The sequence below is a fragment of the Pristiophorus japonicus genome, chromosome 16 (assembly GCF_044704955.1).
Source record: "Pristiophorus japonicus isolate sPriJap1 chromosome 16, sPriJap1.hap1, whole genome shotgun sequence".
In the NCBI taxonomy this organism is placed as follows: Eukaryota; Metazoa; Chordata; class Chondrichthyes; family Pristiophoridae; genus Pristiophorus; species Pristiophorus japonicus.
This window is the reverse complement of record NC_091992.1, coordinates 109,577,310-109,604,235: the sequence shown is the minus strand read 5'-3', so window position 1 is coordinate 109,604,235 and position 26,926 is coordinate 109,577,310. Positions and strand designations below refer to the sequence as shown.

At 39.6% G+C, this 26,926-nt stretch overlaps 1 protein-coding gene across 2 annotated transcripts in view; it reads left to right on the top strand.

Annotated features, from left to right (window-relative positions):
- Positions 1 to 21,889, top strand: part of ttyh2 (tweety family member 2) — a 146,390-nt gene extending 124,501 nt beyond the window's left edge. For both annotated transcript variants that reach the window (XM_070858207.1, XM_070858208.1), the window contains 8 exons: positions 6,342 to 6,411; positions 9,142 to 9,197; positions 9,778 to 9,870; positions 10,534 to 10,626; positions 11,623 to 11,765; positions 14,249 to 14,455; positions 15,133 to 15,211; positions 21,108 to 21,889. In XM_070858207.1, coding sequence (XP_070714308.1) covers positions 6,342 to 6,411; positions 9,142 to 9,197; positions 9,778 to 9,870; positions 10,534 to 10,626; positions 11,623 to 11,765; positions 14,249 to 14,455; positions 15,133 to 15,211; positions 21,108 to 21,188 — 822 coding nt within the window. In that variant the 3' untranslated portion in view covers positions 21,189 to 21,889. The remainder of the gene's footprint in view (positions 1 to 6,341; positions 6,412 to 9,141; positions 9,198 to 9,777; positions 9,871 to 10,533; positions 10,627 to 11,622; positions 11,766 to 14,248; positions 14,456 to 15,132; positions 15,212 to 21,107) is intronic.
- Positions 21,890 to 26,926: the final 5,037 nt, after the last annotated feature.

The window sequence follows — 26,926 nt, the reverse complement described above, 5'->3', positions numbered from 1 at the left end:
GGGAAACTAAAACTCGGGGATATCAATTTCCGAATAAGTGGTCGCCCATTTTAAACTGATGAGTAGGAATTTCTTCTCTTCGGGTTGTATATCTATGGAATTCTCTGCCCTCGAGAGCTGTGGAGGCTGGGTCATTGAATATATTTAAGGCAGAGATAGACAGATTTTTGAGCGATAAGGGAATAAAGGGTGATGGGGAATGGCAGGGAAGTGGAGCTGAGTCCATGATCAGGTCATCCATGAACTTATTAAATGGCGGAGCAGGCACGAGGGGCCAAATGGCCTACTCCTCTTTTTCAGGTGGATCTTAAAGGTCCCACTGGACTATTTAGAAAAGATCACTAAGTTCACCCACTACCCTGGCAAACATTGTTCCTCAGCCAGCACCACTAAGAACAAATTAACTGGTTATAGAAACATAGAGAATAGATGCAGGAGTAGGCCATTTGGCCCTTCGAGCCTGCACCACCATTCAATATGATCATGGTTGATCATGCAACTTCAGTACCCCATTCCTGCTTTCTCTCCATACCCTTTAATCCCTTTAGCCGTAAGGGCCACATCTAACTCTCTTTTGAATATATCTAACGAACTAGCCTCAACAACTTTCTGTGTTAGAAAATTCCACAGGTTCACAATTCTCTGAGTGAAGAAGTGTTTCCTCATCTCGGTCCGAAATGGCTTACCCCTTATCCTTAGACTGTGACCCCTGATATGAGGGTCATTATGAGCCAATTCATGCCTCATAACTTTGAAGGTATGAGGCATGAATTGGCTAAGATAGATTGGCTAATGATACTTAAGGGGTTGACTGTGGATGGGCAATGGCAGACATTTAGAGACCGCATGGATGAATTACAACAATTGTACATTCCTGTCTGGCGTAAAAATAAAAAAGGGAAGGTGGCTCAACTGTGGCTATCAAGGGAAATCAGGGATAGTATTAAAGCCAAGGAAATGGCATACACATTGGCCAGAAATAGCAGCGAACCTGGGGACTGGGAGAAATTTAGAACTCAGCAGAGAAGGACAAAGGGTTTGATTAGGGCAGGGAAAATGGAGTACGAGAAGAAGCTTGCAGGGAACATTAAGGCGGATTGCAAAAGTTTCTATAGGTATGTAAAGAGAAAAAGGTTAGTAAAGACAAACGTAGGTCCCCTGCAGTCAGAATCAGGGGAAGTCATAACGGTGAACAAAGAAATGGCAGACCAATTGAACAAGTACTTTGGTTCAGTGTTCACTAAGGAGGACACAAACAACCTTCCGGATATAAAAGTGGTCAGAGGGTCTAGTAAGGAGGAGGAACTGAGAGAAATCTTTATTGGTCGGGAAATTGTGTTGGGGAAATTGATGGGATTGAAGGCCGATAAATCCCCAGGGCCTGATGGACTGCATCCCAGAGTACTTAAGGAGGTGGCCTTGGAAATAGCGGATGCATTGACAGTCATTTTCCAACATTCCATTGACTCTGGATCAGTTCCTATCGAGTGGAGGGTAGCCAATGTAACCCCACTTTTTAAAAAAGGAGGGAGAGAGAAAGCAGGGAATTATAGACCGGTCAGCCTGACCTCAGTAGTGGGTAAAATGATGGAATCAATTATTAAGGATGTCATAGCAGCGCATTTGGAAAATGGTGACATGATAGGTCCAAGTCAGCATGGATTTGTGAAAGGGAAATCATGCTTGACAAATCTTCTGGAATTTTTTGAGGATGTTTCCAATAAAGTGGACAAAGGAGTACCAGTTGATGTGGTATATTTGGACTTTCAGAAAGCATTCGACAAGGTCCCACACAGGAGATTAATGTGCAAAGTTAAAGCACATGGGATTGGGGGTAGTGTGCTGACGTGGATTGAGAACTGGTTGTCAGACAGGAAGCAAAGAGTAGGAGTAAATGGGTACTTTTCGGAATGGCAGGCAGTGACTAGTGGGGTACCGCAGGGTTCTGTGCTGGGGCCCCAGCTGTTTACATTGTACATTAATGATTTAGACGAGGGGATTAAATGTAGTATCTCCAAATTTGCGGATGACACTAAGTTGGGTGGCAGTGTGAGCTGCGAGGAGGATGCTATGAGGCTGCAGAGTGACTTGGATAGGTTAGGTGAGTGGGCAAATGCGTGGCAGATGAAGTATAATGTGGATAAATGTAAGGTTATCCACTTTGGTGGTAAAAACAGAGAGACAGACTATTATCTGAATGGTGACAGATTAGGAAAAGGGAAGGTGCAACGAGACCTGGGTGTCATGGTACATCAGTCATTGAAGGTTGGCATGCAGGTACAGCAGGCGGTTAAGAAAGCAAATGGCATGTTGGCCTTCATAGCGAGGGGATTTGAGTACAGGGGCAGGGAGGTGTTGCTACAGTTGTACAGGGCCTTGGTGAGGCCACACCTGGAGTATTGTGTACAGTTTTGGTCTCCTAACTTGAGGAAGGACATTCTTGCTATTGAGGGAGTGCAGCGAAGATTCACCAGACTGATTCCCGGGATGGTGGGACTGACCTATCAAGAAAGACTGGATCAACTGGGCTTGTATTCACTGGAGTCTAGAAGAGTGAGAGGGGACCTCATAGAAACGTTTAAAATTCTGACGGGGTTAGACAGGTTAGATGCAGGAAGAATGTTCCCAATGTTGGGGAAGTCCAGAACCAGGGGTCACAGTCTAAGGATAAGGGGTAAGCCATTTAGGACCGAGATAAGGAGAAACTTCTTCACCCAGTGAGTGGTGAACCTGTGGAATTCTCTACCACAGGAAGTAGTTGAGGCCAATTCACTAAATATATTCAAAAGGGAGTTAGATGAAGTCCTTACTACTCGGGGGATCAAGGGGTATGGCGTGAAAGCAGGAAGGGGGTACTGAAGTTTCATGTTCAGCCATGAACTCATTGAATGGCGGTGCAGGCTAGAAGGGCTGAATAGCCTGCTCCTGCACCTATTTTCTATGTTTCTATGATTCTGGACTTCCCCAACAACGGGAACATTCATCCTGCATCTAACCTGTCCAATCCCGTCAGAATTTTATATGTTTCTATGAGATCCCCTCTCATTCATCTTAATTCCAGTGAATATAAGCCTCGTCGATCCAGTCTTTCTTCATATGTCATCCTGCCATCCCGGGAATCAGTCTGGTGATCCGTCGCTGCATTCCCTCAATAGCAAGAATGTCCTTCCTCAGATTAGGAGACCAAAACTGAACACAATATTCCAGGTGAGGCCTCACCAAGGCCCTGTACAACGGCAGTAAGACCTCCCTGCTCCTATACTCAAATCCTCTCGCTATGAAGGCCAACATGCCATTTGCCTTCTTCACCGCCTGCTGTACCTGCATGCCAACTTTCAATGACTGATGTACCATGACACCCAGGTCTCGTTGCACCTGCCCTTTTCCTAATCTGTCACCATTCAGATAATATTCTGCCTCCCTGTTTTTGCCACCAAAGTGGATAACCTCACATTTAGCTACATTTTACTGCATCTGCCCACTCACCTAACCTGTCTCAGTCATCCTGCAGCCTCTTCGCATCCTTCTCACAGCTCACAGCTTAGTGTCATCTGCAAACTTGGAGATATTACATTCAATTCCTTCGTCCAAATCATTAATGTATATTGTAAATAGCTGGGGCCCAGCACTGAACCTTGCGATAGTCCACTAGTCACTGCCTGCCATTCTGAAAAGGACCTGTTTATTCCTACTCTTTGCTTCCTGTCTGCCAGCCAGTTCTATATCCATGTCAATACATGTGCTTTAATTTTGCACACTAATCTCTTGTGTGGGACCTTGTCAAAAGCCTTTTGAAAGTCCAAATACACCACATCCACTGGTTTTCCCTTATCCACTCTACTAGTTACATCCTCAAAAACCTCAAAGATTTGTCAAGCGTGATTTCCCTTTCATAAAGCCATGCTGACTTGGACCGATCCTGTCACTGCTTTCCAAATGCGCTGCTATTACGTCTTTAATAATTGATTCCAACATTTTCCCCACTACCGATGTCAGACTAACTGGCCAATAATTCCCTATTTTCTCTCTCCCTCCTTTTTTAAAAAGTGGGGTTACATTAGCTATCCTCCAATCCATAGGAACTGATCCAGAGTCTATCGAAGGTTGGAATATGACCACCAATGCATCCACTATTTCTAGGGCTACTTCCTTAAGTACTCTGGAATGCAGACAATCAGGCCCTGGGGATTCATTGGCCTTCAATCCCATCAATTTCCCTAACACAATTTCCTGACTAATCAGGATTTCCTTCAGTTCCTCCTCCTCGCTCGATCCTCGGTCCCTTAGTATTTCCAGAAGGTTATTTGTGCAATTGGTCTGCCATTTCTTTGTTCCCCATTATAAATTTACCTGATTCTGACTGCAAGGGACCTACATTTGTCTTCACTAATCGTTTTCTCTTCACATACCTATAGAAGCTTTGGCAATCAGTATTTATGTTCCCGGCAAGCTTACTCTCATACTCTATTTTTCCCCTTCTAATGTCCTCCTCTGCTGAGTTCTAAATTTCTCCCAGTGCTCAGGTTTGTGGCTTTTTCTGGTCAATTTATATGCTTCTTCCTTGGATTTAACACTATCCCTAATTTCCCTTGTTAGCCACGGTTGAGCCACCTTCCCGTTTTATTTTTACGCCAGACAGGGTTGTGAAATTGTTGTTGTTCATCCATGTGATCTTTAAATGTTTGCCATTGCCTATCCATCGTCAACCCTTTTAGTGTCATTTGCCAGTCTATCCTAGCCAATTCACATCTCATACCATTCAAGTTACCTTTTTTTAAGCTCAGGACCCTAGTCTCTGAATTAACTGTCACTCTCCGCCTTAATGAAAAATTCTACCATATTATGGTCACTCTTCCCCAAGGGGCCTCGCATAACAAGATTGCCAATTAATCCTCTCTCATTACACAAGACCCAATCTAGGATGGCCTGCTCTCTAGTTGGTTCCTCGACATATTGGTCTAGAAAACCATCCCTAATACACTCCAGGAAATTCTCCTCCACAGTATTGCTACCAGTTTGGTTAGCCCAATCTATATGTAGATTAAAGTCACCCATGATAACTGCTGTACCTTTATTGCACGCATCCCTAATTTCTTGTTTGATGCCATCCCCAACCCCACTATTACTGTTTGGTGGTCTGTACACAACTCCCACCAGCGTTTTCTGCCCTTTGGTTTTCTGCATTTCTACCCATACAGATTACACATCATCCAAGCTAATGTCCTTCCATACTATTGCGTTAATCTCCTCTTTAACCAGCAATGCTACCCCACCTCCTTTTCCATTCTGTCTATCCTTCCTGAATATTGAATACCCCTGGATGTTGAGTTCCCAGCCTTGGTCACTCTGGAGCCATGTCTCCGTAATGCCAATTACATCATATCCGTTAATTGCTGCCTGCGCAGTTAATTCGTCCACCTTATTACGAATACTCCTCGCATTGAGTCACAGAGCCCTCAGGCTTATTTTTTTAACACTCTTTGTCCTTTTAGAATTATGATGTAATGTAGCTCTTTTTGATTTTTGCCTTTGATTTCTCTGCTCTCCACCTTTCCTTATCTCCTTTCTACCTTTTGCTTCTGCCCCCATTTTGCTTCTATCTGTCTCCCTGCATAGATTCCCATCCCCCTGCCATATTAGTTTAAACCCTCCCCAACAGCACTCGCAAATAATTCCGCGAGGTCATTAGTTCCGATCCTGCTCTGGGTGCAGACCGTCTGGTTTGTACTGGTCCCACCTCCTCCAGAACCAGTTCCAATGTCCCATGAATTTGAATCCCTCCCTGCTGCACCACTCCTCAAGCCACGTATTCATCTCATTTGCTGTTTGTGGGACAGAAAAGGCTCATGTTTGCTGACATAGCAGCAGCTGCACTTCAAAATAATGAATTGGTTGTGAAGCTGTGAAGTAGCAGATTCAAGATCAATCTGGGCAGAAGCTTATGAGTTGTTTAAAAGCAATGCTGATATTGGGAAAGGGCTGGTATAGGAAAGAGGGCAGACTGAAGGCAAAGAGCTAAAACATATCAAATGTTCTTTTTAGTGCTGATACCCGATAACCTTTTGGCTCCTGTAAATTGTAAATAAAATGCACCAAGGACCATGATTTTGTCTACATTTTGATGCAGAAATTTTTGCTTCAGTGTTGCGTTAAGCTGCAGAATGGTAGAAGCAAGTTTACTGCACAAACCATACATTTTAAAACCATCAATATTGGTTTTATATCCCTCCAATATACTTCAATCTTATTTCTTTTTCATTTTCATTGATTTCTTTCTGACGTAAATTTATTGGAACATTTTTTGTCAACATTACAAATGGTGTAACTTTCATATATTTCAGGGGATCAGTGATTTCTGTGTGGCTCCAGACAAATTCATCATGAACATGACCCAGCATAAAATTGGCTCAGGTAAAGTTGCACTTTCTTTTCGAATGTTAGTTTTTTTTTATAAAGAACAATGCATTCTTCCTCTTTTCTCCTGCCTTCCCCCCCCAAAGTTGCCATCTAACACAGTTCTATGGACCAATGTCCTCCCAACCCCTTTGCTTGAGTGGAAAATCTTTATATATGTGACCCTGGACAGTAAGTGATATTTTTTCATCTGTGGGCACTGTCAGAGCTGATTCTGTCATCACTCGACCCATGCATGCACACAGAGTAATAGAGATTTACAGCACAGAAGTGGCCCATTTGGCCCATTGTTCCTTTTCCAGATCTTTGAAAGAGTTATACACTTAGTCCCAGTCCTGCAACCTTTTATTTTTTTTTTCAAATATTTATCTACCTCCCTTGTAAAAGCTTTTATAGATTATGCTTTCATCACTGTTTTTACTAGGACATTCCATTTACTGACAACTTTCATATATGTTATTGGTAACTGACTCACCTTATGAAAAGCCCTCATAATTTTGATAACATTGATTAGATCTTAACTTTTTCTTTTCTAGTAAAACGAGCCTCAGTTTCTCTTCAAAACTAAAGCCTCTCACCCCCGATATGATCTCAGTGAATTGTTTCCACACCATCTTTCCCAAAATAAGGTGCCCAAAATTGGACATTGTTTTATTTGATCCACTGATTTGTGTAAGCTTAATACCTCTTTGCTTTTGTACTCTATACCACTGTGTATAAAACCTCGGATTCCGTATGCTTTTCGACAGCTTTATCAACTTGTCTTCCCACTTTTCCAGATTTGTGTACCTGACTCCCCAGGTTTTTTTGCTCCTCTGTTCTTTTAAAGTTATTGTTTTTAGTGAATGTGTCTCTCCTTATTCTCTCCCCATGTCAAATTTCATCTGGTATTTATCTGCCTAATGGACAAATCTGTCTGTGTCCTCCTTGAAGTAGTTCTACAATCTTCTACCACAGCTTCCATATCTAAGAATGTTTCAAAGACTGGTCAGGTCCCTACTATTTCCTCTTTGACTTTCCTACGCATTTTAAAGACCCAATTATAGTGCTACAGGTGCAACGTCCCAAATCCGAAATTCTGAAAACCGGAATTGTCCGAAAACCGGACATTTCGGCGAGTAGCGAGGAACAGAGGATCGGTGGGTGGTGAGGTCTGAAATCCATCAAGACCTAAAGTCCGGCATGGATTCGGTCCCGAGGATTACAGATTTCAGACTATTGATTTTCTTGGCTGAAATCCGGCAAAACCAAAAAACCGTCATGGACTCGGTCCCGAGGATTCCAGATTTCAGACGTTGTACCTGTACCAATTATTTTAGTCCTTCTCAATAATTATCCTATCTAATTCTCCTGTTTCTGCTCTTGTACCTTTTTATTACCACTACCTCACTCTTCTGAGAAAATCAAGGCAATGAGCTGATTTAGTATTTCTGACATTCCTTTGTCCTTCCAAAGAAGATTTTTTATTTCCCATCAGTGCTACTCTTACTTTATTCTTATACCTTTTATGCGTAAAATTCTTTACTCTTTTCCACTGTTACCTGCCAGTCTTTCTTCATGCCCAATCTTAGCCTTTCTCATCTCCTGTTTTGACTCCCTTCTATTTTGGCTTGATTTTTTTCTTTCGCTGTGGCTCAGTGGGTAGCACACTCACCTCTGAGTCAGAAGGTTGTGGATTCAAGTCCTACTCCAGGGACTTGAGCACGTAAATCTAGGCTGACACTCCAGTGCAGTGCTGAGGGAATGCTGCACTGTCAGAGCTGCCATCTTTCGGATGAGATGTTCAACCGAGGCCCCGTCTGCGCTCTCAGGTGGACGTAAAAGATCACCTGGCACTATTTCGAAGAACAGGGGAGTGATCCTCGGTGCCCTGGCCAATATTTTTCCCTCAATTAACATAACAAAAACAGATTTCTGGTCATTATCACATTGCTGTTTGTGAGAGCTTGCTGTCTGCAAATTGGCTGCCGTGTTTCCCACCTTTCAACAATGTCTACACTCCAAAAGTACTACTTTGACTGTAAAGCGCTTTGAGACGTCCAGTGGTCTTGAAAGGCGCTATATAAATGCAAGTCTTTCTTTTATTAATATTAGCCCTAGATTTATCATATGCCTTGGTCACTCACCACTGAACCACTGGATCTCTGCAATGAGAACCCTGGCTGTACGGTTCCTTTTGTCTCATTAATTGTGGCACCTTTACTGCCATCCAACTGATTCTAGCTCACAGCCCAGCCCATGATTCAGTACCACACTCCAAGAAAATTTACTTGTCGAAGTGTCGGGGAGCTGCAGCCGGAACGTTCTAATGAAGTTTCTGCAAAGCTTCAGGTATTATCAAATATCACAAAATCTTGTGTACAACCCATATCTGTCACAATTCAAATGAATCACACGGCGAAGTACTGGCACCTGATCATCTCGCGTGTTCGAGATAGATTAAAAAAAGAAACAAGACTAAAACTGAACAGTGATGTTGACACAGATCATTGAGCGCATTCTCCTGCCTCATTTTTGCCAAAAAAAATGGAATCCAAAAATTGCATGCTGGCAGCTGAAACTATAATTGTCATATAAATCTATCTCGTATCAAGACACTGACTTCAAAACAGCTGACCTTTGTGTAAAATGTACACACACAATCACAGTTTCACCATATAATAAATATTGTATTGCAGCTGGGCTATGGGAGCTCTACTAACTAATGGTTGTTTGCTTCTGTTACAGATGTGGTACATTACTACCTGTATTGCAGCCACAGCATGACTAACCCATTCCAACAGGTACGCAATATTTGATAATGGGTACATTGTTTAGGAAGTAGATGGATTGAATTTTTTTTTAAATGGCAGTAAGGTATAATGTGAAATTAAGTGGTTGAGTTCTCTATTCCAACCCAACAATTGCAGTCTGAGCTCTTAATATTATACATTGATATATTTGAAAAAGAAAAAAAGGCAGAGGGTAATTCGGACTATGTAGATAAGTCTTTCAGGAAGCTGGCATAGTTGTGATGGGCTGAATGGCCTCCTTCCATGTTGTAAAATTCTGTGATGCCAGTTTCATTTGTAATGGATTCGAATTGGTGAGGTGAAGGAGTACTTACCAAGTGGGGGTGAGAAGTGCATATGTTGTGATACACAAGCCATCACAATTGTGTGGGACAGGCTGGATGGACTGGAGAGTCTTTTCCTGTTGTTCAAATTGAAGCTTGATGTTTTTTTTTAGGCAAGGAGGGAATTTTTTATTATTCTCAGCTAGGTCATTCACATGGAAAAGGAAATCAGAAAATGATCGATTTTTGAATTTTCACTGCAACATAATGCTTGGATCAGACAACAATGTTTCTTTCCCCTTCTATAGACTCTCTCCGTTTTCCAGCGATCGCTGACTACCATGCAGCTGCAGATCCAAGGAATGATGCATCTTGCAGTACCAATATTCCCAACGGCACTGGTAGGAGTTAAAATGTCTCTTTGCAAAGTCTTCAGTTTGTTTCTCAGTCTCATTGCTGTGAATGTGTCCTTGAACGTGTTATCCTCTCCCAAATCCATGTCCATCTTCACCACAACTCCCTGTTCCAACCTATCCAATGAGGTTTTCCCTCCTGCCACAGCAATACAACAGCCCTTACCAGTGTCTCAAATGACATCCTCTGTGACCGTGACCATGGTACATTATCCCTCCTCCACCTCCTGCAGTTTTTGACACGGTCAGCTACACCATCCTGCTTGAGTGCCTCTCCTTATTTTGTCCACCTCCGTGGATTCCCTTCGCTTGGTTCGACTCTTAACTGTCCAATCTTAGCCAGAGCAACTCCAACAGTGGCTTCTCTTCCCGCCCCGGCACCATTGCCTCTGGAGTCCACCTAAGATATACCTCCCACACCTCAGTGTTACAACCCTTAGTGCTCCTCCGCTGAAATAAGCTCACTGCATTGATTGTGGAGTGAAACATGGCCCTCCTGATTTACTGCATAGATTGTCTATTCACTGGATAAAGCCACTGAGCAATTGGGTGAGTCCATGTTGTTTCTGATATTTAGAGAAGGGCTTAACACATTACTTGTGTGACTGAACATGTTTTTTAAAAAAGAATGTACCTATTCTTTCTTCACAGAAAGAACTTCTTGGAATCCAGCAGCTGCTAAATAGAACTGAATCCAATTTGCACCAACTCACAGCAATGCTTGACTGCCGAGGACTCCACAAGGTAACTCTGAGTGAAGCAAAGCAACACTACTGCCAGTTTATTTTCCTTTCCATTTTCTTTACTCTGCTACCTTTTACCTATGGGAAATCTGCTGTATCCTTATTTGGTTAATGAATGTCGGCTCCTGATTGGCTGCCAGGAATGGAAATTATATTGATTGCCCATTTTGTTAACAAATGAGCTTATTGACTGAGCCCATGGCTAATGCGAGATGAGCATGGGTTGTACCTTCAAGCAGAAATGCTGAGAAAGTACTTCCTCCTAACTGGTAAAGATTTGCAAAGAACACATCTTACTTGGAGATATAAATGTGAAAAATGTATTCTTACTTTTGGAAAATGTATTATATTAAAGTTGTTTGTACTCCAATGGTCATGATGCTGAGCTCATATAAAAATCCCACGATAGAAGTGCACCTTCAAAGTTTTGAAACCTTCCTTCCCACCACTTCCACCCCCCCCCAACACCACCAATGTCTAACCTCTGATCAGCCTGGGCTTTAACTTTGACTTTGAAGCCACTGTCTGTTTCTGATGCAGTTGCGTGCTGGCCTCTTGTGTGGCCCTGAGCAATGCCATATTGGAGTCTGCCTGTTGGATACCGACTGTGGTGCTTTCCGACTCCCTTACACCAGCTCCCCCCATTGTTGCCTTATAGCAATTGCACCTTGTAGCTTTAAAGGGAGATTCCAATTATACACAGCTACATTTTAACAGCATAATAATACTTTGAGGATCCGATTTTAATTGTTCCCGCCTGGTAGGAAATGGGCAGCAATGGGTCGGTTGCTTATTTTACACTCGGCCCGACTTGTTTCCTTTCCATTGACTTCAGTCAAGATCGACCTTTGTGTGTTTTTTGATATAGGTAACACCATAACTAGGGTTAGGAGTTTATATATCACTGGTCCAATGACATAGCACTACTAAGTTGTCATAAGTTGATGTATAAAACATCCACACAGTGTTGTTTACTTTTCTCTTTGTTCTTATGTAGGACTATCTGGATGCCCTGATTGGTGTGTGTTATGATGGTGTGGAGGGGTTACTCTACCTTTCGCTGTTTTCTATCCTTGCTGCGGTTGCATTTTGTGCCCTGATATGTGCAATATCTCGTGCCTGTAAACACTTTGCAATCAGGCAAGTGCCATAACATTTTATGTCATGTACTGATTTGGAGATTGTTGTCACAATGCAGAGAAATGTATTATAAACAAGAGAGGAGATTAAAGGGTGAGTTGATAGAGGTATTTGAAATTGAGAAGGAATGGGATAGAGTCATTAGAAACAGACTGTTTCAAGTGATCGAGGGGGCTAGAACAAGGGAACCTGGGTGTAAGATTGCATGTAAAAGTTTTAGGGTAAAGAGCTGGAGAAAACCTTTTTATGCAGAGGATTGTGAGGCTGTGGAATGGGCTACCTCACTCCATGATTAAAGCAGAAACCATGTCAACATTTAACAATAGGTTAGATAATTGGTTGAAGGAGAAGAGTATGAAGGGATGCGGGAACAGAGTAGGCACATGGAATTAAGGCGACGGCTTGCTTGGAGGAAAAACATCCAAATGTGGGCCAAATTGCCTGTTTTCTTGTAATTTCTGTGTAATTCCATATAAAAGAAATGTATTGTGTGGTTCTGCAATAGTGAGAAAACCACAATTGTGTATATTTAGAGACTTTGGTAGATACCAGTGCTTTATAGAGGGATCTGCTGATTGAGGTATTACATGGCATAAAATCTATTAATATGCAGTCTACTTGAAGAAAGCACTTTATTCAGGACCTCAAGTTCACAATACATTCTGCAATGTTCACATTAATATGATTTGACAAAGTATTTTGTTGCAAAGGCTGATCCTATTAAAAGGCTTCTCCACAAATAATCAATTTGATTTATGATGGAATAGTCTTAAGCACTATGGCAATCATATGTTTGATTGTCTAACCTTCAAATAACAAATTTGGGTTAATATTATCATGACTGTTCACTGAGCAGGGATTTATTAAGGTAAAATGGATAGTACAGCACTTGACAGCTAGCGAATAATAGAATGCTGAGTGACTGAGGACAGTTCTAAATCTTGAGTCATGTGGAATATTTTCTAATTTATAAAGGACAGCCTGGTACCCCTCCATACAAAATATAGTTGCAACATTCCAGTTGGATGATTTAAGTATTACAATAGAGGATTCAGTACACAAGTGAAGAAAACGTGCCAGTAGTGTACACTAAAAAGTATACATTATATATAACACCAAATGGACCAATTTTCTGGGAGTGTTACAAGCTGTAATATAGCATTGGGATTAAAGTGCTATTAACCACTTGAGCTTCACCACTATGTTTAATGGCATTGTCTAAATCGTTTGATCATTCAGCTGTGCTGGGTTTGTAAATAGACAGGAAGTATTTCAGAAAGTAAAATCTGGTGAGGGGATTTAAGTCGTGGCTTAAGCTACAACAGTGAAGTTCAAATAATTTACTTAATATGGCTTTTACTGGCACAACTCCTTCCTTATTTACTTTTATAGCGCAAGCAGGCTTGATCAGGAAGTACTTAGATAGGCATAGAAATACAAATTACAAAAGGGAAACATGCCATTTGGACCAAGCAATCTGTGTTGATGTTCACCCTCAACACAAGCAAATAGTTCTAATCCCGTTTACCTACCCTTGTCCCTATTCTCTTCAACCTCTCCTTCCTTCATCCACCTATCCAATCTAATCTTCAATGATGACATCATTTCTGCCTCAATCACTAACCGTAGAAGTGAATTCCACAGCCTCAAAACTCTTTGTACAAAAAAGATTCACTTGCTTTCTGTTCTAAATCTCTTGTGATTATAGCCCTCATCCCTGACTCCTGAACTACTGGAAACGGTTTGCTTCTGTCCACCCTGACCCATCCCCATTTTAAACACTTCTCTCATATCACCTCATGATTTGTGTTGTTCTATTGGAAAAAAATCCAACTTTTCAATTCATTCTCCATATTTGTATTTTTTTCAGCATTCTAGTGAATCTATATTGTACTTTCGGTAAAACCTCAGTATCCTTCCCTATAACGTGGAACCCAATACACGCACACTACTCTAACTGAGCTCTTACTAAGGTTTTATATAAGACCATGGTGAGCAGTCTGAGGTTGGCTGACCGGATAACCCACAAATTAAGTCATGAGCAGTTTACAGCCAACCTTGCCTGATAAATATCTCCACCCATCCCATGAACTCAATATTGAGTGGATTTTGGTCAGTCTATGTGACAAGTATCTCCAATCATCATATTGTTGTTTATAATACATGTAATCTGTGTAGTTTTGTGAGTTAGGAAAAGCTGTTGAAACCTTCCTATGGTATATTAAGAAAGAGAAAGTGACAAGAGTGCCTGAATTTTAATTCATTTCATGCAAGGAATGAAAATTAAGATGCAAAACACCCTACTTTCAGTTGTTGGAAAAATATTTACATCAATCTAAATACAGTTTGTCTGACCCATGTAAATGTATTTTTAAGACCGAACAGCTATGGTAATCTGTGTTTTGAGATGACCAAAGACTGCACAGGCTTGGCATTTCCTTGTGTGACTGCTGCTTTCCTAAATAAGCTCCTTTGTGTTCCAGAGATCGGGATTATGATGACATCGATGAGGCAGATCCTTTTAATCCTCAGGCTCGTCGCATAGCAGCCCATAACCCGACCCGAGGCCAGCTACGCAGTTTCTGTAGTTTCAACAGTAGTTTGGGCAGTCAGACCAGCCTCCAGCCACCGACAAATGCAACCACAAACACCACTCAACCAGCCACCACAGCACCTGCACCTGAATATATGTAAGTACAGTGACAGAACAAAATCTGGCTGCATCTCTTATCCTAGGCTCCAATTTTCTTACCTGGTTTAAATACCCCTTCAGACTTTCTGCTTATTATTGCAAGGTGCAGTGTTCTGTCATACATGAGCAGATTATCTAACCACCTTAGTCAGGTTATAAAGTATACAGGTTGCTATTTTAGTATCAAGTTTATTTCAAAGCTAGTGCCTGGCACAATATACAAAAAGACTGACCTGGACAGAAAACAGCTGTCAACCCAAATCAAAGTTGCTGTGTACTGAAGCAAAACTTGTTTTCAGATGCTTGTGCATGGATTGTTCAATTAAATGGATCTTGCTCCAGCAAAACAAGAGATCTGATTTATATGGTCATTATAAACAAATGCAGTGCTGCTGTGTGATGCTGTCACTGATCTTATACTGGAAATAAAAAAATAAACATCTAAAAAGAATTAATTAGCCTCATGACAACTGCAATCACCAACGTTTGTACGGTTGCATTTTCCACCTAGCTTGTGTGCATTGCAGCAGATATGATGCACATGTAACAATGCGGTAGTCCGTGAAAGAGTGGTTATTCCAAGAACCAAGCCCCCTTGAAAGTGTGACTCTTACTATTTTATGTTTATTGTGCAAATTGGCAGGAAGCACTATTAACTTCCATTCTCTCACACAGGAATAACACTGTGTTATTCGGCGGGAATCCTCGCTACGAAAATGTTCCGCTGATTGGAAGAAATTCACCTCCACCTTCGGTACGTTGGACATCTGAGGCATTGTCATTTTTATGATGATTTTTGCAATTTCCTTTCTCTCACTCTTTTTCCTCCTTGGTCCAGATAACAGGCTCCTTGGTATAATCTCCAGCAAACTGATACCTTGCAGCAATATAACATTTTTGTACAGTACATAATTTCAGTCGTGAAAGTAACCATAGATGTCTTTCCAAGTAGATTTGAAAGATAATGACATAAAGGCACTCAGCCCCTCTCTGACTAAGCCCTCTAATTCAATAATGAAGAATACTGATCTCAAAGTTCCCAGATTTGATTACCAATCAGTCAGTCTCTCCAAGGGTAGTTATGGGGGTGGAGGGGTGGGGTGTAACTATAATTGATCTCCGCATCCTTGACTGGCGAGGGCCATGTTTTCTAATTTCCCTTCTTGAAAGTGGACATATGTAGATATCGGAATTGTCTGTGGATGGTTGAATAATGCAGTGCTGTCCAGGCTCAAGCATAAAGGTAGGCCACTTAGACGGGGTGCCAGAAGCCTCATGGCACTATAACCCCAGGGTAAATTGCTGATTTCAATATAGGAGTAATGAGGGAAAATACCTCTCAGTTTTCCGGAAAGAGATGCTTCTGCATTTCTTGTATTTGCTGTCTTGCAGCTTTAGCATTATACCATTATGACAGTGTTTATAATGGCAAGACTTCGTAAATATTGGGCATTTTTAGCAAAAATAATGATGACGTTCCTTTTATATATCTGTTGATTCCCATTGTAAGGAGAGAGAAACAGACACGTGGGTAGAGAAGGCGATACGCATTTTTAAAATATATTTTATGGCAAAGCACATCTAATCTGCATAAAGGTTTTTGCTTTTTTAAAAAAAAACAGAATTGCATGAATGACCATTAAATTAGTATTTCTTGTAATGACACATTTACTTTTGAATCATCTTTCAAATATAAAATTGGACTACATGCTAAATGCTTGACAGTACTTTTTAATTACATTTATTTGGCTTTGTAGATTTGTTCAGCAACACATTCCACAGCAAAAAAACATTTCAGTGAGAAGTTCATCAATGTTACAGCAACAGAGGAATTTTTAATCCATGTAGTACAACGTGTCTGCCAGTAAATGGCGCTGTTGTGTTGATGTATAGTGACATGTCATTGGTGCTTCTTTCAGTTATCGAGCCAATAACTTTGCAGAGTTTCAGTTTAATTTCAAGACTTGCTCAAAAAGGTTACAATAAATTGATCTAAATGTTTGTATTGCTAAATTACTTCCAAATCACAAGTCAAATGTGTTGGCCAGTTTTACCCATCCTGGTTGTGTTTACCCAGTCTTTTTAAGGTAATTATTCAGCATTTTAATCTTTAGAAGGGGTGAGGATAGGAGGAACGAGGAAGAAAGATCGAAGAAAATAAGTGAATGCCCAACCATCACACATGACCACACTAATGGGTAGTTCTAGAGCAGTCCAAATATATGTAGTGGGACTAACTGGCAGCTCTTTTGGCGATCCAGCATAGGCCTCCTTTGTGCTGCATGCTTCGATAATACACTGTTAGTCTGCGGATGAATTCCTGTTCTTAGCTCGGGAAGGTGCAAATGAAAACTCGATGCTTGCACGGATGAAAGAAGGATAAATTGCAATGCGTGCACTTTGTGGCATGCATTTCATTTAACGGCTAGCTGTAGAATAACATTGTCACAGGTCTGGAAACTGGTTGAATGCTGGACTTTCCTCTCTTTTCTCAAATAATATGCATTGGAGGGAGAAAATACATCTTTACAGCCCATATGAGTTCTTTCGGAACACCAATGTAAAGGTTCTGGACTAGATTAGGGTGCATAATTACATTTTGGTAGGATCCACCACACTGAGAATCTGCCTATTTCCCATTGCAATAAAGTCACATCAGCCTCGAGTTCGTCAAACACCTTCTTGAACCCCAGGGAGGAGGGGAAAGTATTACAAGCGTGGATTTGAATCCAGTTCTCCATTGTGTCCCTGAATTCGATCATTGTCAGCTCTAGATTTCTTCCATACAGTGAACCTGTTATGCAGTTGCTTATACACTGTTTCCCAGTCATTCTTTTCTGTGCCAGACTTCTTGTATATTTGAGAAAAATGTTTTTATAATTGGAACATGATTTTGGTTTGACCAACATAATTTTCCTAACGGTAAGTTAAGGATGCTTTGAAGTCATATTTCCTCCCCTAATTTAATGACTCCCTGCTCTCAAATTAAAGTTGCATTCTGTTATTGGCTGTGATGTACTAATACTGGGTTGTAAAACCAATATTTCATTTTTTTTGACTGAGTTTTGGAGCTGAAATATGAGTGATTTAAAAACAGTAAGTTTTCAACATTTGTGACTTTGATTATGTTGTATCACATTTTGTTTCATTTCCATCCAGTTGTCATGTGGTATTCTTTAAACCAATGTTCCGTGCTGTTTTTACTCCATTTTTTGTTATTTGTTGGATTCATTGTTTTCTAGGCCATGTCGTAGGGAGAAGCAAAAGGTTTGGATTCAGCGAGGATTATTAAAAGTTATTTCAATTCCTTATTCAGACACCCCTCATACATCATAGGATCTCCTCCAATCTTGTTTTGGTTCTAGGAATCATGTCTTTTTTTCATTTAAATGTATATTACCTTATCTGCTGATGTTGTATAAAGATTGTGCAACAATTAATTCTCCTCTTTTTCCCAACTTTCTATAAACTCCCAGCCCTTCAGTCAAGTCCTGCTGTTGTTTCATGAGTTTTAAGAGAGATAAGTATGTTTTGGGCTTTTAGTTGTCTTTTCTATTTCTCTTCTAATTAATTCCTTATGTGCAAACTCAGCGAGGGCCAATTATGGATCTCGTTGTAACTCCAGAATACTACCATTTTTTAACTAGTAAAATTGCCTGTTTTGGAGAGGTGGTCCACTGTTTTAGATCTACTTTTACGTGTCAACCTTGGCTCACTGACAGCGGTCCTGCCCTTGAATCAGAAGATCATGGGTGCAAACACCACACCAGAAACTTGAGCACATAATCTCAGTTGATACTTCAATGCAGCATTGATGGAGTGCTGCACTGTCAGCTGCTGCTGTTCGGATGAGACATAAAACTAAGGCCCCACGTGCCTTCTCGTGGATATAAAAGATCCAAAGGCATTATTAAAAGAGGAACAGGGGAGTTCTCCTGGTGTCATGGCCAATATTTATCCCTCAACCAACATCACTAAAAAGAACATTTGGCCATTTATTTAATTACTATTTGTGGAAACTTGCTGTGTGCAAATTGGCTTTGAAGCGCTTTGAGCACCATATAAATGTCATTTCTTTTCCTTTGTTTCTTTGTCTTGCTTTCCTTCTACTTTCTTTCCTTCTCCATTTGTGCTATGCCCTTGTGGATTGGAATTCTGAAACAAAGGTTATTTATAAGTTAGTGTAGATCAAAAAGAACTGAGTTATGCAGGTTCTGGGCCTTTATTCAGCACTGGAGTAAAAGGTTGTGTGGGGCAGGTCCCAATTACTTTGAGAGAAAAAAACAGCTGATTCTCCTGAACTAAGATTGGTCAAATTACTATGAACTATGAGGGTTGCTATAAATCAGAGGGTTCCAAACTTTACCCTTTGTGTGTAGAAGTATTTCCTAATTTCACTCTTGAAAGGTCTGGCTTTAATTTTTAGTCTATGCCCCCAAGTGCTAGAATCCCCAACCACCGGAAATAGGTTCTCTCTATCTCCCCTATCTGTTCCCCCTTGTCCATCTAAAAACAATCTAAAAAGATTTTAAAGAAAAACACGAAATAGTATGTAGCAGTAAACATTCACTGCTGGTTTTGAAAAAAATTGCAACTGAAAAAGTGAACCACCTATGGCCCAACATTACACCTTAAAATAGCATTGCATGTCCAATTGGAACAGTTTGCTTCTCTTTATTGATGTTTGTATAATTATTGTGTCCCATTTTATATTTTGAACAAACGTGTTGACTGTTTTAAACATATCCCCATTGAAGACTGCACACTTTTATACATCATTGGCTTTCTGGAATGATGACCAAATATGTCATAAATACTTCCAAAGGTTTGTCAAACGCGCTTGCTTTCCGTTGCCTTGGTAGGAATCTAGGTAGTTGCCTAGATGGGGTGTCGGAAGGAACAACTGGGTATTTACCTGATTGTATTCTGTGATCTGCCACCTGGAGTGGAGTAGCATTGGCAGTAATTGTATATTAATCTGTTTTTCCAGTCAACCATTCTGTGATAGGAGGAAATTACAAGGTGGTGAACAACCTCAAGAAAATTATTTTTTTCCATGTTTATTGCTCTTGTCACCATTCCTAAATCACCTTTATCAGGCTCCTTCATGACTTGTTCAATTTGTTCTTCTCTTGTTCTCACTTTATCTACAAAATGTGGCCTTTTTTTTTTTTACATCCTTGATAGGAAAATGCTCCTTTTTTCCAACTTTTACGTATCCCAACTCAGACTGAAAACATTCTCTTTGTGACTAGTCTTGATATTATCTCATTTTGCTGCTTGTTTTCAAATCCCTCCATGGCCTCGCCCCTCCCTAACTCTGTAATCTTCTCCAGCCCTGCAATACTCCGAGATATCAGCGTTCCTCTAATTCTGGCCTCTTGAGTATCCTGATTTTAATTGCTCCACCATTGGTGGCCATGTCTTCAGCTACCAAGGCCCTAAGCCCTGGAATTCCCTCCCTAAGCCTCTCTACCTCTCTTTCCTCCATGAAGATGCTCCTTAAAACCTACCTCTATGACCTGTCGTCTGCCCTAATATCTTATGTGGTCCAGTGTTAAATTTTGTTTTATAACGCACCTGTGAAGCACATTGGGATTTTTTTTACTACGTTAAAGGTGCTATATAAATACAAGTTGTTGTTGATTGTGCCACTGCTAAGTCTGTATAAAGTAGAAAATCAGCCTCTGAACTACTGAATTGGTCTACTTGGCCCTCTCCATCTACACTTAACTTCCCCAGTGATCCTTTTTTCAGTTTATTAATGCTGTGATGCTGTGCTCACGGAGTCTAGAATCACCCATCATAATTGAAAACTGTTTGTGCCTACGTTCTTTTGGGCAGCAGATCATTTCTTGCTGACAGATTTTAAAATTAAGCAATTAAACCAATTCTGCCAGATGAGTATTCACGCCATAGACTAAAGGAGAATTGCAGATTTCCTGCATGAAAATGCACAATTTCCTAATTTAATCTGAAGACCTCTATCAAGTGCAGTTGAATGTCCAAGATAAGAAACGAATCAACTATATTTTTATGCACTTCTAATATCCGTAGCCATTAATAGCTAACCTGTACTTGCGTACATTAATAAAGTGGCTCAAGCATCCAAATTGCTTCAAAATGATCCATACCATACCTGACATTTATGGTGTGAAGTTGAGATTAAATAATCAATACAGAACGCAGTTAATTTATTTATTGGAGTGAAGACTAGAGCCCTAATGACATTTATTTTTCTTCTGTCCTACCTCATTTTCTTTTCATTGTGACTCCGCAGCCAACCATCAGTACCGTCCCATAATCAGTCAACCAGTAATACAATAGTTGCTGCAGAAGATGGTTCTTTCCTGCCCCTTCCTTCAACCCTCACTCGTGAAATGCTTTGCTCTTGTGACGGGTTCCACCCACTAACCCAGAATGGTTTATAATCTGATTGTTGAGCAATCTTGTGACTTCATTCTGTGATCTCTGAATTCAAAAACATGCTCGCTATTATTCTATACTGCTTATGTCACTGCACCTCTAGACTCATAGCAAAAGATGCTTATGAGATTGCAGTACTATTTCTTTGTCTGTATATTTTTCTGAGTTTGAATTTGTTGAACTGAAAGGTTTCCTTACTGATTTTTTTTTTGTCTTCCTTCTAGTACTCCCCCAGTATGAGGGCCACCTACCTTGCAGTGAGTGAAGAACCTACAAGAATTTATGGAAATATATTTCCTGTTTAACTATTCAACTCTCCTTCATAACTGAGTTCAAGATTCCTTAACGGCAGCCAAAAGTCTTACTGTACTTTAAAAAAAAAAAATGCTCTGGCTTAAACTCTTTTGCATTCCTTAAAGTTTGATGTGATGATCACCATATGGGAGCAATATAGAATTGTTGAAGATTGATGCTGGCAAGCTATCAACTGGCTTTTCTGCATCTTGGTGTTCAAAATGACTGTTATGCTGAATGCTTGAGGTTACATCTTTGCATTGGTTTTAAGTACCATTATTATTGGAGACTTGATGTACAACTGGTATGTGCTCAGGTGGTGAATTTCAATTGAATTCTAATTAGAATCTAATATCAAGAGTGCCTTGTAAAGTGGACAGATTAAAAAAAAAATTGGTGCAAATTTGAACTTAACATCCAAGGTGCCTCTGTCACAATTGGATGGTGGGTTTGATTCTAGGGCTACTAGTAACCTACGTATAACTTTTGGGACTCCAGTTCATTTCATTCTTGACCAGGGTATATAGTGGAATTCAGATATGTTCAAAGGTTGCATCTCGGGGAAAAAAAAAAGCAAAACTAATCTCACCTGGTCAGTTCAAGCTAGTGTGGGGTTTTTTGTTGGCTAATTGCAGAGTAGGGTTGACTAATCATGGAGCAATCTATGACTAGGGCTGTTACATCTTTCCAACCAAAGGAGATTCGATTGACAAGTGGCTCTTGCAGTAAATTGTGTGTTTGAGGGTGTGGGGGGGGGGGGGGAGAGACAGACAAATCCGAACTAGTTTTTTTTTCAACACAAAATGCTCTCAGCACATGGTTTCTTTTAGAATTGACTCTGCTCTGAATTTTGTTCGGAGTAATTGAAGTGCTTAATCCCATTTCTTACCAGAGATGGCTACTTCCAAATTCCTGCCCAAGTCACGAATGATGGATGTAACCTACACGTGTGATTGAACTATCATCATGTTGCCAATTTGCGCTCACAACAACATCAGAATGGCTTTTTTCTGATGCAGCAGCAAAAGTCATTGTCAGATATATAGTCAAGTTGTAAAATGTTCTATAAAATAACTTGATGACATTTCACCAACTTGAATTTTCTGATGTATGTGTTATGGAATGATAACCGTTTTTAGATCCCTTCTTCCAGGTCTGATCTCCATTCTGGAGCTGCAGGTGCTTCCCCTGAATATTATCTTTTACTCAACAAAAAAATGAGGTCTACTGACTTGTATCGTACTTGGAGCAAACCTAATGTTAAACTATCACATTGCATGTATAGTTTACATGGAGTAGCTGTGGTTTAAAATGTTACATGTGTTCCACTGAAGTGGTTTTGAATGTAATTTGCTTGCGGTAAATTAAGAAATCAACTTGTTTATTGAATCCTCATCCACATTCCTAAGGAAGTGTCTCGTGAACAGTTCTTCTCACTAGTTGTGTGCCTGTATTGCAGTGATTTACATGCAAGTAGCAGATACTTTTCTGAGTGACTGTTATGTAATCTGATTGTAATCCAGCCTATTTTGGGTTGAGCCAACAAAAGGCATGTCCTTTAACATTCTGTCTGTGGAACAAAGTAGCCATTTTTGGTCTACTTTGAGCATGTTTGATGCTGTATTATAAATCTTATTGTAAATCCATTGGTCCAGAAAGTATGTATTTCACAACACATTAACTAGGTTATTTTACAAAGGATTATATACAAAAAGCAAATGATTGGTGAATTTAAGATTGGCAAGTTGTAATTGTAGAAAGTTTGTATAATGCTTTCAGATAGCTTACATTTTGAAATTCTAAATTCTAGATTATGATTCTCACAAAACCACACAATCAATTGTAGCAAATAACTTCTATATTGCAACTTATAATGATGTGGATCTTGAACCAAACCAATATGGTGAAACTAAAAGTATGTTGTGTTCCAGTTTATCGACGTTTCTAATCAGAATTAGGGAACTGATGCTGTTTTGACTTTCTTCAAGCAGCTACTCACGTAATACTTTTTTATTTATGTCAGAAATAGTTCTAAATTTCTCAAGATAATAGTCATAAAATCTTCATAAAGGAAATTACCACAAAATATTATTCAGAGGAAATAACCATGCTACTGGTAATGGTGAGGTGAGTCAATTTAAAATTAAAATGAGGACCTCAAAATAGCACACTGCCTGAGAAAGCTCCCTGAACTCAAACCAGTTTGTTCAACAATAATGGTTATCTGTAACATTAGGTTCAGACTGGACTCTGCTTAACCATAATGTGTAAGTTTGCCACATGTGAGTAGCCTGTTGTATGAATTGTAATGTATTTTTGGTTTTGTTATATAGTTGTAGTGTTAGTAACAGTTAATTTAGATGCATGAGGTTTTGTTACTGTGCCAACAATACTAGTTGGGTGACTATATGATTCTAACATACAGTGTTACTGCAGTGCAAAGAGAGTTAAAAAAAAATACTTATTACAAGTCTATTGGTTCAATGTTTAGCCAGTTAGCCCCTAATGATAGATAGACTAACTGGGTAAAATGAAGAACTTTGAGGCTAAAATTAGTTAGTATACATTGAATGGCGAATTGACATCAGTTCCTTTCTTTGCATACTAATGAATATCAAATATTGTCAAGATTTAAAAGATCTGTTAATTACTTCACTGCGGAGTGGATTATTTTTGTCTTAAAAGTTCTAGGATGGTAAAGCACAACTCAAAATGAATTTGTGACTTGTCAAACATGCTTCCTTTTCCCTTCAAATGGTATGTTAGCACTAAAATGCTATAAAGATTGGGGAGGAAAATGTGATCTTTGCTTTTGGCACTGTCTATACATTCCATGATATTGTGATCCAATGAGATCTTGTGTTATCGACCAAGCACACATCATTAATGGAATCTCTTCTAATGATATCGAGATATTTTGTACTTTACATCTGAAATAGAGACAAAAGATTTGTTCTCGATATATTGTGAACCACTGTTTAACTAATAGAATGATCGTGCAAAGCTCAACTATTGTATGATTTTCTCCACTGATGAAACCATGTGACCTGCTGTGGGCAAAACAATGAATGCAAGATACCCATTTTGATTTTTGTAGTGTTTGACTGCATGAAAAAGTTACCATGTTGTAAGTACATTTATTTTTTAACAATTGCTCATTAATTTCAACGAGAAATGAGTTCTTGCAGAATAACACTTTAACATGTTTTGAGGCATTAATTTCTACTACATAGACTGAAAAATGTGTGCTAAAACTAAGATAAATCTTTGCTGTGAGATGCCACTTTTTTCCTGCTCTGCCATTCCCAGTGAAATGGGTGAAACAAAGAAAACGTGCAAAATGCAGATCATCTCTGTCATAAAATAACTATATGTTTGTGATTTAACACTGGAAATTGATCCTGAAGCAAAACAGTGGCCAAGTTGTCAGACTTCGATAAGGTTCATTTAACAAGACTACTCTTCATTTGTGGACTATATCCGGCTCAGGAACTTTGCTTATCGGTGAGAGCTATTAAGGATTATACAGGAATTGAATTGAGCTGCATCCAGTCTGTTCAGCAGCGACTGGGTAGAACCAAGTTACAACCGTACAGCTGTTGTTTCAGTGTTAGACTGCAAAAGTTGTTAATGAATTATAATGGCCATTGGCACTTATGAGATATCAGCAATACTTAACCCTGATGTGATATTCTCATTTTATACTGTGTAGTTAATTTCAATTTAGGATTTTTTAATAGCACAATTTTTGTAAATGTATTGAATTGTGTCAACACTGTTCCCAAGGTATTGCATTAGGAATCTTTTTTTAATCTTCTCTGCAAAGAAGTAATCATTTCTCAATGAAAAACACAAATATATACAGAATAAATTATTGATTTTCAATAAAGAGTTCTTCATCTTCATTATTTTCTAAGTTTCAAACAGTAAGTTGATGAGCTATTGTTTTAAATGTGCAGCATTATTGAAATGATTTGTTCGTATAGACTTAACTTAAGCCTTAACAAAAGGATTTGGCACTTTTGAGCCACATAACTCTTAATGTATTGCAACCTGGGACAGATCATATCCTTTGTGCTACAGAGCACTAGCCATGATGGGGTTAGATGAAGAGGGGAGAGAGGAGCCTCGTGTGGAACATAGATGTCGGCATAGATTAGTTGGGCTGAATGTCCTGTTTCTGTCCTGTAGACTTGTCATTTTATGTAACTATCAAATTTCATACTTGGTCATATAGGCAGTGATAAGTGAGCACATTGTTAGGATTTTCTAGCTAGTCAAAAATAAAAGAATTATTTTTCTCATCTTTGTGTTTCTTTCCCCATAACTAGCATTTATATACAAATGAAAGGACTGTGATGTGCAACCTTGAAGCTTTTTTTTACATGTTTTGCACCTTGTGAGGGAAGGAGGTCCAGAATGGGACTCAAGGTGCCAGTTGTTCCTTTGCATCATCAGGCACTACCCCTCACTATCACGTTCCCAACCATCAGCCTCGTCCCACAACTATGAGGTAACCCCTCCATCACTTTTTCCATTGTCCTGTGTTTAAGTTCCTGTCTTAAAGCACTGATGGCTACATTTTCTGTTTCAGTGCTCCTGATCCAGGACAAATTACTGAACAGAAAATCATGGGAAGTGGAATACTTAAACTTAAATCCACTATTAGTGAGTTTGCTGACTTAAACAGTCTTAATGAACACATTTCTGTAAGCAAACAAAAATTAGCTCATAAAATGCTCTGAAGTTCATTGTTCATATAGTTTCAAAAGTTTCCATAAATCTCATAGTTTAGATTTTTTTAAATTGAATTTTCAATGAAAATAAAGTGGGGAGTGACCAAAAAAATCACCTGCTCTATTCACATGTCTGTGCATTTCAAAATAGAAAAGTAACATTGGCTAATTTAAATGCCACGCTTGCCTGAAATAAAATTTGCTGAGTTCAGTCTCCAGTTTCTTTTGGAGAAAAAAAACCTCTGAAATCCTAACAGGCTGAAGGGACATATGCTCCATCCTTTAACTCCTGCTGATGCATAGATTGCATGTTGAGACATTTTACAAACTGCAGGTGCTCAGAGTGCACATTGGAGAAATCCTGCAAACTTTTCCTCTCCAAAAGCACAGTTGTGGTTGGAATCCTCGGGAAAAATATCCTGAGAGATTGGCTGAAGCCTTGAAGTAAAACTTTAAGGAAGATGTAAAGACAATCCAATGGATAAATGTCCATGTTATGTTAAAAATATTGTTTTATTTTGTTTAAAACCTTACTCCAGATATTGGAAATTTCAGTTACTTGAGGAAAATTGTCAATGACTTTTTTCAAAAAACATTTTGAGTCATTCGATTGGTTCATCAACAAAATGTGATGGTGAAATACTTAGTTTCACATTACAATATAGCATGTAAAATTGTGGTACAGGAAGTGTGTCATATGTAAGAATTTTAATATAGAGATGACCAAGATAATTACATGATGCATTCATTCTCTTTCCCCTTCCCCAACTCTGAAAACAAGTTTAATGTGAATTGGCCGTGAACTTTTATTAGGAAGCACTAACTCTGAGAATTAGTTCAGAGACGGTAGTTGATAATTATTGGTGTCCACCTTGGTTCAGTGATAGCATTCTCACCTGAGTCAGAAGATTGTGGGCTCACTTCAGAGATTTGAGAACATAACCCAAGCTGAGACTTCAGTGCCGTACTGAGGGAATGCTGCAGTGTCGGGGATACTGTCTTTCAGATGAGAT